Source organism: Corapipo altera, unplaced genomic scaffold (genome assembly GCF_003945725.1).
Source record: "Corapipo altera isolate COAL_440 unplaced genomic scaffold, ASM394572v1 113, whole genome shotgun sequence".
NCBI classification, from domain to species: domain Eukaryota; kingdom Metazoa; phylum Chordata; class Aves; order Passeriformes; family Pipridae; genus Corapipo; species Corapipo altera.
The window spans coordinates 3,045,372-3,058,631 of record NW_020884895.1 but is presented as its reverse complement, the minus strand read 5'-3'; the positions used below and the strand labels follow the sequence as shown (position 1 = coordinate 3,058,631).

Sequence of the window (13,260 nt, the reverse complement as noted above, 5' to 3'; positions counted from 1 at the left end):
TGCCTGCTGAGCAGGTTTTCAAAAGTATCCAAATTCACATATTGAAGTTTGCTTGCCTTTCTGAGTAAAGTTCCTCATGCCCATCTTGCTTCCTACAGAACTTCTGTTTGATAGTATTTGATTTATTAGACATTTATTTCAGTAGTAGTGCTGGAGTGTGTTATGTCACACTGGTAATGACTTCTTCAAGGCACTGGTTTCCAAGAAAACTCTACATCCATGCAGGATGTAAGCATCCATGCAGGCAATCAGGAAACCTAATCAGAAACCTAAATTAACTGTGTTGGGATTTTTTTACTTTTGTTCCTGAAATGCATCGTAGAACTGCTTAGGAGTCTCATTTCTTTGTGATAAACTCTACTTTGAAGATTCTCTAATTTTCAAAAAACTCCACAGAACCATCTTAGAATCTCTACTGTACAGTGGTGTGATGCATTTGTTTCTTGATGGTCTTATATGTGGGATTTTGATGACCTTGCCAAGGTGGAGACGAAGAATGTTCTGAACTAGGGGTTTGTGCTCACACTTGCCTCTATGGCAAGGCATTATAAAGACCTTTCCAAGGCAGTGCCCTAGTCTTTATCAAGGCAGCTTTTCCACCTTTGCTGAGAGAATTCTCTTGAGCAGCTCTGGAGAGTTTAATTATTTTTCACAGTGAGTGTTTAAGAACATTATCTTGGGGCTGCCTGAAAATCCCGCAATTGTGCTTTCTTAATAAAGAGCTGTTCTTGTTAGTAAGCGGTGAAAAGCTACTTTTATGCTCATAAATGTCATGTTTTCTGTTTAGGAAGACTTTTTTTTTTTTTTTAAATTATAGGCACTTTTATGTGTTCTCTGAAAAACAATGATTCTGTGACTTGCCTATGGCATCCCTTGGAAACCATCATATTAGCAGCAACAAAGTGTTTGGGCAGATCTACTGGGGGCCTGTTGTGAGGGTAACACAGCAAACCAGTTAGGAATTCCTCTGCTGTAACCAGAAATCAATGGTGCAGAACTCTTCCCCACTACTGACTCCTTTTGGATGTTTTTGGCAGGTCCCTTATTAAATGCTGATTTGGATTGATTTAGTAAGGCGATGTTGCCTTAGTGAGTCAGTAATAGAATATAAATTGAGTGAGAAGCCTTTTTTAATTCAGATTTCAAGTGCTGCATATTTTTGAGTCACTCCGTGTGTCATGAAGTTTTAATGTTCTTTTGTTTTCTCATTACTTGGCTGTCTTCTCCTGTTATCATAGCTTTAGCTGATAGCTTAGCAAATACGTTTTTTGAGATGAGAAGTGTGGGTTGTTGACAACATGCTTAGACACTGTTTAAATACTTCAGTTAAATAAATAAGGGACAGATTTATGACTTTATCAGTTTCCTGTTCTTGCCCTTCACGTGGGCGGAAGCTGGATGTCTTAATGTCCTGTATATTAATGTAGTACAGACAAAGCCTATGATAAATAGTGGCATTTCCAACAAAAATTACGTCATGGAAAGTTAGGAACCAAATGCTTGTTATTGATAGGCATTTAGTGCTTTGCAGATACTGTGTTTTTAGGAGGCATTTACAAGTGCCGTTTTCAAATAAATAAGATAACTTTGCTCTTGTAAGGCAACTAATAAGGGTAGAATCATATTATTATTACTTGTAAGAAAGCCAGGAAGATTTTTACCTTAGAAATTATTTTTTTCCATTAAAAACTCCATTTCAGGAAACTGCAATAAATGGTCCTTTAACTTAGAATCAGTCGAGAGCCCTGTTGCCAATACAGATAACAAGCTGATCTTGTGTAGTTTTACCACATCTGGCTTCTCATCAAAAGGTTTGTTCGAAATCTGCAACATTTTGACTATTCTGTATCACTGCTGTTTCCTTTCTCCTCTTATATTAGCACTTAAGTCTGCCTTTCACTGGCGCTGTGGAACCCCCCTCAGATAAGATTTTCCTTTTAAGTGGTTGTTACTGAAGTTGCTGAGCCATTGAGAAGCTATGACTGGGAGCAGAGAAAATTGTCATCTTTGTTCCATTTAGATTGGGGGGGGGAAGATAAAGCAGGAAACATGATAAAAAGGAAGTAGCATTCTGCTTAATGCATATTTGGGTTTTTTTGATCTAATCTAAAGTACTTTTGAAGAAAGGACTTTTGCAGTATTCTGAAAAGAATTTGATTTTTCTGTGGATAAGAATATCTAAATTATGCTAAGAGGGTGTAAATTCATCAAGAATGTATGAATTAGTTTCAGTGCGTAAGTCAGTCATTGATTTCCTGAGCTGATGTCATAAGTACTTGATGTTGTAATTTTTCTCTGTTGTATTTCCTGTGGCAGGATACAGGATTGGTCTGGTCTATCCATTTATCCTTTGAATGCACAGGCACAATACTGGTGGTAATTTATGGTTTACAAATGCAACAATCTCATGCAGATCTAGAACATATGCCTTCCGTGGCTTTGCTGCCGCCTGTGGTCTAAGACATTTAAATGATCGTGATTGTTGTTGCGCAATAATTTACAGGAGAAAGAGGTGCAAAGTTGCTGGAGTTGAGAGTCATGGACTTCAAATGTAGTTTTGAAGTCTGACTCTGCTGTCTTTCTTATAAAAGCAGATTGAATGCCAGGATGCCTTGGAAGCAGCAGCTCGGGCAGAGGGCCTGCCACTGGACACCTCTGTGCATTCCCAGCTGCGAATGCTGGATGAAGAGCATCACAAGGGCAAATACCACCATGGTCTGAACGCACTGAAACCCATACGGACCACTTCCAAGTACGTCTTTAGGCTACCAAAGAACTGATACAGCACTTGCTTTTCAAACCAGTCACAAAGCACAATTGCAGATATGGGTCTGCTGACTGGTACTGGAAACATCAGAATTTGTTTAGCGAGTGTGGCTGGCGTGGACCATTTGGTACTCTGAGTGCTTTCAGTGAGAGGAGGCTTTGTTGTTCTCAAAGATTTACAATTCTGTTTCCTTTTTCATCTGTTTGTGATTTTTGTTTTTCTTTTAGACATCAGCACCCTGTTGATAATGCTGGGCTTTTCTCCTCCATGACCTTCTCTTGGCTCACTCCGTTGGCCCACAGAGCATACAAGAAAGGAGAATTGTTTATGGATGATGTATGGTCTTTATCGAGGCATGAGTCCTCAGATGTCAATTGTAGAAGGTAAAGAGATCTTGTTCCTTATTATTTTGTTGTTTCCATTTATTATATGTTAGTCCACAGGCAATGGTATAGTATTGCCCTAGAAAAGCAGCACTGATATTTTGTTCTGACTTTCTCGGAATGGTGGAATGCAGTTTTGTCCTTCATAGACCATTTCCTCCTGCTGCACAGTTTCTATAATCTTGCTAATTTCAATGAACTTAAAGGATTAGATATCCAGGAGTGTCTTGCAGTGGTTCTTCTGATTTTGCATGTCTTTAAACTATTAAAACAAAGTTCTTAAGGCTACATTGAAAAAAATCTTGTGCTGAAATAATGAGAAGTAATACCAGCAGTAGCAAGGTGATTTGAACATGGGTCAGATCATGTGATCAGGCTAATCTTCTGTGGCTAATGAGAATTTCTCTTAAGTTTTGACTCCATAACTCTTCTGTCAGATCAGCAAGGAAAGACTGTGACAAGTCATTATATTAAGATTGCCAAAAAGATTCCAGACAAAGCAAAAGAAATTGTGTTTTTCATCCTTCTCTTATATGAAACTAAAACAGCATAGATATTTCAAGATATAGATATTTCTTTTTACCTCACAGTGATCATGGAATGTATTTATTTCTCTTGATATTTATTAATTTTATGTAGTTCTGAACTAGGAAGAGCTTGAAATTTTCACAAAGAAGTACCTGTGAGATTGTACCTTCTCTCATGATGAAAAATTTATGACATGAGTCTTCTGTTTTTATTAGGCTGGAGAGATTGTGGCAGGAAGAACTGAAAGAAAATGGTCCTGATGATGCTTCTCTCCGGAGGGTTGTGTGGATTTTCTGCCGCACCAGGCTCATCCTTTCCATAGTGTCTCTGATGATCACACAGCTTGCGGGTTTTAGTGGACCAGTAAGTAATATCCATCCTTTTTTTAACAACCCCAGAGGGCTCCATCTCATGGCCAACTGTAAAATCTTAAGGTTTCATTGCAGAATCACTTAAATGTTTTGACTAGCTAGAAATTCTGGGGCAAAATTCCAGAGCGATTCAGTAATCCAAGATAGGTTTCCTACAGCTGATGGATCAATTGCTGAATACACAGGCAAGTTTTTGGAGAAGGGAGGGGGAGTTTAGGTATCCTGGAGAAAATGCACCTTTGGTTTTTCTCTTTGGTTTTGAGTATAGTTTAAAGTTCTTCCTTAACCGCATAAGCTTAACTGCATAACTTCCTTTTTGCATAAGATTGCTACGTGCAAGTCTTCTAATTGTTTTTCTCTTTGAAATTCTGTAAATTTATCTTGGAATAAAATTCAGGCTGATAAAACACTAATCTTAAATTATTGGCATTGGTAACAGTCTTCAAGAAGTGGATTGAACCAGTTCTATGAGAGCACTGCTTATAAACTAATGTGAGCAGGTCTCAAGAAGTCTGTGGGCATAGTCTTTACTGATCCTACAGAGAATGACCAGACAGGTTTCATGTAGAAGTGTTAGAAAACGTTATTGCCTCTAGGAACTGCTGCTGTTTGTTGCTAAGGGTTGTAATGAAGATAACAACATGGGACTTGACATTCACACCATTTTTTGTCACCTGTTTGTTGCACATGCTGTGCAGATTTAAAGTTGAAATTTTGACTAAATTTATTCTCTGCACATTTCCCTTGAGGAGTAGGAGCAGTATTACTGCTAGTAGTACACGTTTCAGTGTGCTGGTAAGCTGAAGGTTCATTTCTTGGGTAAGTACACTTGGGTGCACTGTTAGGTGAAATGTCTTTTTAAAATGTTTTCCTGCTTTTAAATGTCTTATCAAAATGTTCTGTTTTTTAAGTCTTTTTAAAGTTTGCCTTGTTTCATGTAATATGAATAACAATAAATGTTTTTGTGGTATTGTTTTCTTGGTAATAATTTATAGTAGCCTGTATTATAAAATGTCCGAACGTATTTTGGTAATTAACAATAAATCATGATGAAGGTTTTAACAGCACTAGTTTTTCCCAAGAAGAGCTTCTGTCATTGTTTCACTACAGGGCTTTAGGAGCTGCTTTTATCTTTAGCAAAGAACTTGCAGCAGGGTTACCCCTAATTTCTGTAGTGTTACTTTCTCAATTTGTCTCAGCCAAACTGCCGAACTTGCCGAGAGCAAGAGGGGAAAGAAAAAAACAAACCAACTTGACTAGGCTGAGGGCTACTGCTGCTGTTGATGCTTAATTTGGGTAACTTAACATTATCTATAGACAGTTGCCCATTTAAAGACAACCTTATTCGTTTCTCTGAATAAGGCACAATTGACTTGGTTCCATCATTTGGCTTGAAAAATAGGTCTTTACCATCCCTCCTCCCTATTTTTAAAAATGGCATGCCTCAGGGATATGCCTGTGCTGTCTCCTCAGAAGTATCAGTGCTTTCTTGTATTGTTACACCCTTTCAGTCACCTGAAGGTGAAAAGGGAAATCAGGAAAAGCACCTGACTTGATCTCATGTATTGGAGAAAATTATGGAAGTGGAGTTAAACACCATATTTAGCTTCAAAACTTTTAATTGAATGTCTATGACCTTGAAATGCCAACAAACAACTGTGGCTTTGCTAATGAGCATTGTGATGGTTATAACAGGAAAGGAGTTGTTCAAAATTTCCTGTGTGGGTCATTGTTGTTTTTGTTTTGTTTTTTTTTTTTTTATCTGATAGATCCTTCAAGGGTCTTCCTCTTTTTTTATTTTTGATAAATTTTGCATCTGGCACAGAATCCAAACCAGTAACCTGGTGAGTCAGCTGCATATGTCAGACTGCCTTGTAATAACCATCAGAATGTACTGGTATAGGTGATATACTATTTATCTCCAATAAATACTTGCTACTATTTGATCAGCTACCAAAACTTTTAAGTTCTGGTTGAGGAGCAAAGGCACTTTTTGATTACTAGACATAATCAGTTTAACTCCAGGTCTGAACAATGTACCTGTGTGCACCTGTTCAGAGCTATTCTTCCCCTTTGGGAGATGGGGAAACTTACTTTTTAGTGGAGCACAGCTTGACAGTTTGGTCAGTTATTGGAGGGGGGAGTGGTAAGCTCCTTGGAGGTAAGTTTTCCAGTTTCCCAGTTGGCTCCAGCTGCAGCCTGTCCCGTGCTGTCGCACACTGGCTGCAGCAGGGATGCCAGCACTGCAGTGGGACCAGTGACAGAAGCTGTTCTTCAGCATTTTCAGGATGGCTGTTTTCTGCGTCAGAATGAGACAGTCCTGCTGGGCAGAGCCAACGCCAAGAGCAAAGGTAAGGTAATGTTTATTCAATGGGAATGCTTAAGACAGCCGAGCAGCTTGTACCAACTACTATGGTAATAGTCACAGGAGCTCGTTTCCCCCTTTTAGCCTAGGTTTTACACTGTAACTTTTTTGTTTTGTGAATGACTTTGTGCTGGATTCTTGTCATTAAACTAATATGAATTCAAATGGTATTTGTTCAGATGTAAATGTTAATTTTCTGTGACTTTTTTCCCCTCCCTTTTCAAAATTCTTTAATCTGCTGTTTCCTCTTTTCTTTCTTCTGGACCAAAAAAAAAAATTGGGTTATAGTGTAAACTGGTCTCTATTTCATCACAAGAGGTGCTGAATCTGTAAAATAGTGCTGCAAAATTACGCTAAAGTTTTGGGAGGAATGAGACCCCAGGAAACATCTGCTATCTTTATACATCCTCTCTTGGAGACTTTCAGCAGTGCTGTGGTGTACGAGAAAATGCTTGCAGTCTGCGACCATTCTGAGTTACAGCTCGTGAGGAAAAAGGGGGATTTTCACCCCAATTGCTCAGTGACTCAGTTGCATATGTTGGATTGAATACTGGAAAAAGAAGTCAGTAATCTCCATAGTAGCTGCAAACCAACTGTATGCAGTTGTGATCCAAACAGTTGATGTAGAATCAAATCCAATCAGGAGAAAGCTGGAATGCAATAGATCCGGGAATGTGAGCTCCTCACATTTGTTCAGTGATCGGTATGTAAATTTTCTCAGTGGCCATTCTAGAACTTGATGGACATCTGGCTTTAATTTACACCTGTGAAAAAGAAAGAGCAAAATTATTTACAGCATGTTTCCTTGGTTCTGATATGCAGAATTATTTTCCTCAGAACAGATGAATTTGATCTCCATTTTTTTCTGTTATTTGGTGCTGGGCTGTAGCTATCAAAACCTTTGCTGCAGTAGTGGGGTTTTGGTTTTTTTCCTCTCTCTTCAAACTATACAGAACTCTTAGTTGCAACACATGGTTTAGCCAAGAGGACTTCAACGGACTATGATATGAAAGGCTTCTCAAATATTTTCTTCGGTCTCAGATTTTTTGTTGCTTTTTATTGTGGGCAAAGGTAATTCTCTGCTCTGTACTAGTATATCAAAAGCACCAGTATCTTAAAACATCATTTGTTGAAAAGCTTTCTAGGAAATCTTTTGCTGTCTGTGAAGCCTTTCTGTAGAGTTCTTTTGAAACCAGATTTCAGAATTTGTGCAGCCTCAGAAGCCTCCTCTGTTGGTATCTGCAAGTTTGACTTCTTTTGGACTTCGTGAACAAATACCGTTTTGTTTTTGTATCTTTTTAATTTTGTGTGTAGTTTCAAATCTAGTTTATGTTAGAAGCTAAAACTGACTGTTAGATATTAGCCCTTTATTATTATTCTGTATGTGCAGATTGTATGTGTACACAATGCTCTACCTGTTGTACAGTGTTTTTGAGATGTTACCATTTAAAATGACACTTTATTTCAAATAAAAGCTTATTGTTTCGCAGTCAATAGTATTTAATGCTGGTGGTTGTGAGTTGTACAATGTTATATTGTGCCATTGGACCACGGAGAGCTGGAGGTGGGAATTGGTGGTTCTGGGAGCTGTCTTCTTTTTGCAGGTGATGTTTGAAATGTGATTCCTGAGGTAAAGTGTTCGTGTTGGGGGGGGGGAGAGGGTATGGGGTGGGATTGAATGGTTAATTTTTTGTCTTTTTTTTTTTCCCCATCCCCAATGATTTGTGGTATTGCGTACCTTGTGCTTGTTTTTTTCTTTACTATTAAACTGCTGATGTTTATTTCCAGGAATGTTTTGCAAATGTCCTTCTCACTCTTCCCCTCTACAACTGTAGGTACATTGTTCCTTTTTATCAAATAAGCACGTTTGAAGCAAACCAAAGATAAAGTAAAAAAGGTCTTAATGTCACGTAAAGGAATGTTTCTTAATGTGTTCAGATGTATAAGTAGTGACTATATTTTAAAACTCTTCTATATGATAATGCATTGCTTTCAGCTAACTGACACATTTATGTTAAGTTAGAAGACACGGAGGATTAGAAGCGTGCTGCGAGGAATATGGTTCCAAATTAAACTCTCTCTACTTACTAAATTTGACTCAGTGCTTGGCTCTCAGCAGGGCTTTGTGTTACAGTACTTCTTGTATTGACACCTTTTACTTCTGGAAAGAAGATGCTTTCTATTTCAAATGGCTCTTTTAAAAGCAGAGTAGCCTACTTATTTCTAACTTAACATAAAGTTGTTGCATGGTCTTCTGAGATGATGGGGTGCTCATGCAAGCTTGCATTTCTTCCTGTAGGCATTCGTTGTGAAACACCTTTTGGAGTATACCCAACAGAGTGAGTCCAACCTGCAGTACAGCTTGTTTTTAGTTTTTGGCATCTTTATGACGGAAGTTGTGCGATCTTGGTCCCTGGCGCTAACCTGGGCTTTGAATTACCGCACGGGGGTTAGACTGCGTGGAGCTGTCCTGACAATGGCATTTAAGAAAATTCTTAAGCTGAAGAACATCAAGGAGAAGTCTCTTGGAGAGGTAAGTTGCAGCATGGTTTTGGAAGTTGCAGTGTGAAAAGGGATGTGCAATATGTTCCCTTGGGAATGAGCTGTACCTTAAATCTAAATGATGTGTTGTGTATGTTTTTCAGCTCATAAATGTATGTTCCAATGATGGTCAGAGGATGTTTGAAGCTGCAGCAGTTGGCAGTTTGTTGGCTGGAGGCCCTATTGTGGCCATTTTGGGAATGGTTTATAATGTGATTATTCTGGGTCCAACAGGCTTCTTGGGCTCCGCTGTCTTTATCCTTTTCTACCCAGCAATGGTGAGTTGGAAAGAGTTAAGACTTGCTTCATTTTTGCTTGGGTCAGACATGTGTAGTTCTGAATAAAAGGTGTTGAAATGTGCTAGATTTAGCTCGTTTATGGCACTGCATGTTACGGAAGGTGTTTCTAAAGATGGTGCACGAAGCAGAGATTTGGAAACCAGAAAGCTCAAAATTCTAAAATTAGAAAATGGAGATAGGAAAGCTGGTAGATTTGGCTGAGGTTAATATGCATACCTAAATTAAACTGCAGAACGCTCAGGTGCTTGTGGTTGAGCTTGGAAAGACATGAGGCCTCCAGCTTGCTTACAGGAGCTCTGTGTTGCATGAGCAGTGTTGTTCTTGATTTCAAAGAAGGTGTTGAAAAGCACCACATCTGGCTCAGGGTGTTCTTGATGAGTTACTCCTGCCTCTGCCAAGCTGTGAAATAGGCTAGTTCAAGCCAAAATCTTCCTGCCTTTAAAATGCCTATAAGACTGCTGAAGATTGGTCATTCTATTCATAATATGTGTTTTATAAAGCATGGAGGCTGAATACTGTGAGGTTCACTGTGGTCCAATATATCTGGCCAAAAGTAAGGATTACACAATGGGAATTGTATTTTGGAGGGGAATGAGAAGTGGAGTTTGATCATGTTTTCCAGTTCTTTTCAACAGTCTTCTCTATTTATGGGGGAACTTCAGAAGAGTTTGCAGGAGCATGAAGAAGGGCAAGGAGCTGAAAGCTTCCTAAAGTAGTTTGTTAGGTTTGAATTTCAGACTACGAATGGGATGAATGTAAGAGTGGCAGGTACTTAAAAACACATAAACAACTATTTATGTTTAGATTGGTGTAGTAAAAATGTTAAAACTGTTTTACTACCTTCTTAGCACTGGCATAGAGTAGAAATTGATCTGGCTGTGCAAAGACCTTCTTGCTCTTTTGCCTTAAGAACCAGGTTGAAAGGCTGGCTAAAATAGGTTCTAAAGTGCATTTGCAATGAGGGTCAACTTGGTGTGTCTTTAGGTTAATGTGTTTGTAATCTTTGTGCTTCAGAAACTTCAACAAAGGTTGGAGGTACTATTCAACCTTGGTAAAAGCACACACCTTTATTTTCACATATTATTGTTGAAATTTGCTATCATGAGTCTAGTGCTCAGTGCAGATGGGGGCGGGAGGATATCAATGGTGTTTCAAGCCTATGTTTTATGTTAGAACAGCAGTTGCCTTGCCCTATACCTGAATCCCTTTTTCAGATTCAAGATTAGTTTTCTCTGGTGATTAGGAGTTGAATGTACTTGCTTTTTCTGAGTTGCCATTAATGTTGCATGGTGTTGCCTTTGTTTCAGATGTTTGTATCGCGCCTCACAGCTTATTTCAGAAGAAAATGCGTAGCAACAACAGACGAGCGTGTGCAAAAGATGAACGAAGTTCTTAACTACATTAAATTCATTAAAATGTATGCCTGGGTCAAACCGTTTTCTCAGAATGTTCAAAGTGAGTTCACAGAGTCTGTAACTGTTTCCTTTTGTGCAGATACCCCATTACTTGGTAGCCTCTTGTATCCTGACTTTGTACCATAGATGCTGATGGACGTACAGTATAAGAACACTGTTCCTTTGGGCTTCCTGTGTTTGTGCACAACGGGTTGGACAAACAGACTTGCTTCTAAAATTTCACCTTCTAGCATAATGATGTTTGTGTCTTGGCACTAATCTTAAATTTTTAAATTTTGTTCCTCTTTTGTCACTTAATAAATGTGCTGGCTGCTCTATTTTTAAAAAAAGTAAAAAACCGCCTGTATTCTCAGGAAGACTTACAGACCATTATAGTTTCCTCTTTATAACTGCTGTCTTTATGAGAAGGTTATAATGTCATAAACACTAAAGCTTAGAGTTAGGCCTTTTACTCAGTGTTTAAAATGTTGTGTCAGTATCTGCTGTATGTATGTGTACCTCCCAAATCATACTTAAATACGGCACCCCTATTTATATTTCTAGAAATTCGTGAGGAGGAACGTAAAATCTTGGAGCGTGCGGGCTACTTCCAGAGCATCACTGTGGGAGTGGCTCCCATAGTTGTAGTCATTGCCAGTGTGGTGACCTTTTCTGTCCATATGATCCTTGGCTATGACCTTACAGCAGCTCAGGTAACTTACTGCACTGTTGAAAATATTCTTTATGCTATCACTTCTGTAGGTTTTCTGCTAAACCATTTCCCATGTGGCTTGCCCCCATGGTCAGGCTGTAGCCTTGCTCACAGAAGTGAACATCTGATGGGTGTGACACCAACAAGTCTAGTCTTATATTTTTCACAAAAAGCTCTCAGTGCTCTTTTGTCCTGATCTTCCTCAGAACAGGTTTTGACTTGAATGTAAATGAACCTTCCTGTTTGCTGTTCAGACAGGGCACTGGGATTACTGGATGTATTTGTTTTGCAGTGTGCTTGGATTCAAACAGCACGAATTCTAAAAACAAGATTTGAACTTTACAAGTAGTAGATTAATGCAGAATTTGCTAGCTGCTGCTTTTGTTAGACCTACAAACACCGAAGATGTCTGTCTTGGTCTTTTACAAAGCGTTGGAGAAAGAGTTGAGTAGATCTGCTTTTCCTGCTGTTTGAGAATATGTTGAGTATTTAAATGGTTAGTTTTGGATTGGGCCTTTTCTACAACTTTGAATTGCTGCTGTGACATTTCAGATTTTAGAAGGCTGGAGCTTTTATGGCATCCAGATGGGATTCTCTTTCTTGTCTCATTTTTAGGCATTCACAGTGGTCACTGTCTTTAACTCAATGACTTTTGCTCTCAAAGTAACTCCGTTCTCAGTGAAGTCTCTATCTGAGGCCTCTGTTTCTGTTGACAGATTTAAGGTAAGCAATCATTTGGCCTTGAAGTTTTCACTGTAAATGTGGAGTGTTGTATGTGTATAGTAGATGCAAAAGTAGATACCTTGGGAGGTAATGTGACTTTTAACGATTGAGGAGTTCTTTTTCTTTACACTTAGCATTCCAAATTATTGGATTCTTCAAAAGAGATAAACTTCTAATAATCCTTCACTAGATTTCTAAGAATAATACCAGTGTAAGAATTCTAATTTAATGATTTTAGGATTTTGATGTTGGCCACAGTGAGAGATAGAGTGCAGGACTTGGTGGCTCACAGTATAATCATTCTTAACTCCTTTTTAAGACCATCTGCATGAAAAGACAGTGCAACATGTCTGCAGTGATATTTCATGTTTTGCTCATAAAACTCTTTTTTTGAAAATGTCACGAGTTCTGTAGGCAGCTTTACCCAAACTACTGGGGTTTTATTTGTGGTCATGAAAAACTGAGGATTTTTATTTCCAGACCAGATTAAGTGACTGAAACTCCACTATATGGATAAAATGCAGTTGTGATCTGACAAAACAGAAACTATGGCAGAAACTTTAAAATACTTATAATGGATGAACAGTCTTATGTCATGAGGACTGAAGGATGAATACACTGTGTGTACTTCATGAACTTAGAGAATAGACCTTTATTGTCTGTTCTCTTTTGAAGATAACAGTGCATTGCACATTGTGGAAATTTTTAGAATAGAAAATAGCAGTTTTCAAATTAGAGATTTTCCTAGGCATTGACAGGTATATGAATTCTTTGTAATGCATTCATGAAACAAACCTTTGTCTGAAAAGAACAGGATCTGTAGAGTGATTTTGAGATCCTATTGCTTTTGAGCAATTTTGTTTCATCTTCTGAGTCACCCTAAATCAGCCTTTCTTAAATCCAAATGCACCAGAGGGAGTTTTCTGGGAGAGAAGAGAAGGAGAGGGGAAATTGTATTATCTCCCAGTTTGGCTGTAAACTGTTTAGGAAAATGTAACACAAGGTGGGAATACTCTCACATCACAGTATAAATGTAACCGACTTACTGGCTCTGTAAATGAGTATAAGCTTTCTTATGAATGTGTGATGCAGGTGTAGCAATTGCAGGAGTAAATAAGGCAGAGAACTGAAAAGTTTTTAGTCACAAAAGGCTTCTTAGTTCAAAACAAAGTATGTA

The 13,260-nt window shown here is 38.5% G+C and overlaps 1 protein-coding gene across 6 annotated transcripts in view; it reads left to right on the top strand.

Annotated features, from left to right (window-relative positions):
• The window catches only part of ABCC5 (ATP binding cassette subfamily C member 5), a 67,677-nt gene that overhangs the window by 10,302 nt on the left and 44,115 nt on the right, over window positions 1-13,260 (top strand). For 3 of the 6 annotated variants that reach the window (XR_003528324.1, XM_027647179.1, XM_027647183.1), the window contains exons 3-10: window positions 2,592-2,752; window positions 2,995-3,150; window positions 3,894-4,041; window positions 8,714-8,947; window positions 9,060-9,233; window positions 10,562-10,709; window positions 11,213-11,361; window positions 11,976-12,083. Coding sequence is in view for 5 of the 6 variants with exons in the window: in XM_027647179.1 (XP_027502980.1) it covers window positions 2,592-2,752; window positions 2,995-3,150; window positions 3,894-4,041; window positions 8,714-8,947; window positions 9,060-9,233; window positions 10,562-10,709; window positions 11,213-11,361; window positions 11,976-12,083 (1,278 nt within the window). In the remaining variant the exon portion in view is untranslated. Of the gene's footprint in view, window positions 1-2,591; window positions 2,753-2,994; window positions 3,151-3,893; window positions 4,042-4,137; window positions 8,250-8,713; window positions 8,948-9,059; window positions 9,234-10,561; window positions 10,710-11,212; window positions 11,362-11,975; window positions 12,084-13,260 lie in introns of those variants that run through there. The other 3 variants (XM_027647180.1, XM_027647181.1, XM_027647182.1) reach the window with 3 other exon arrangements.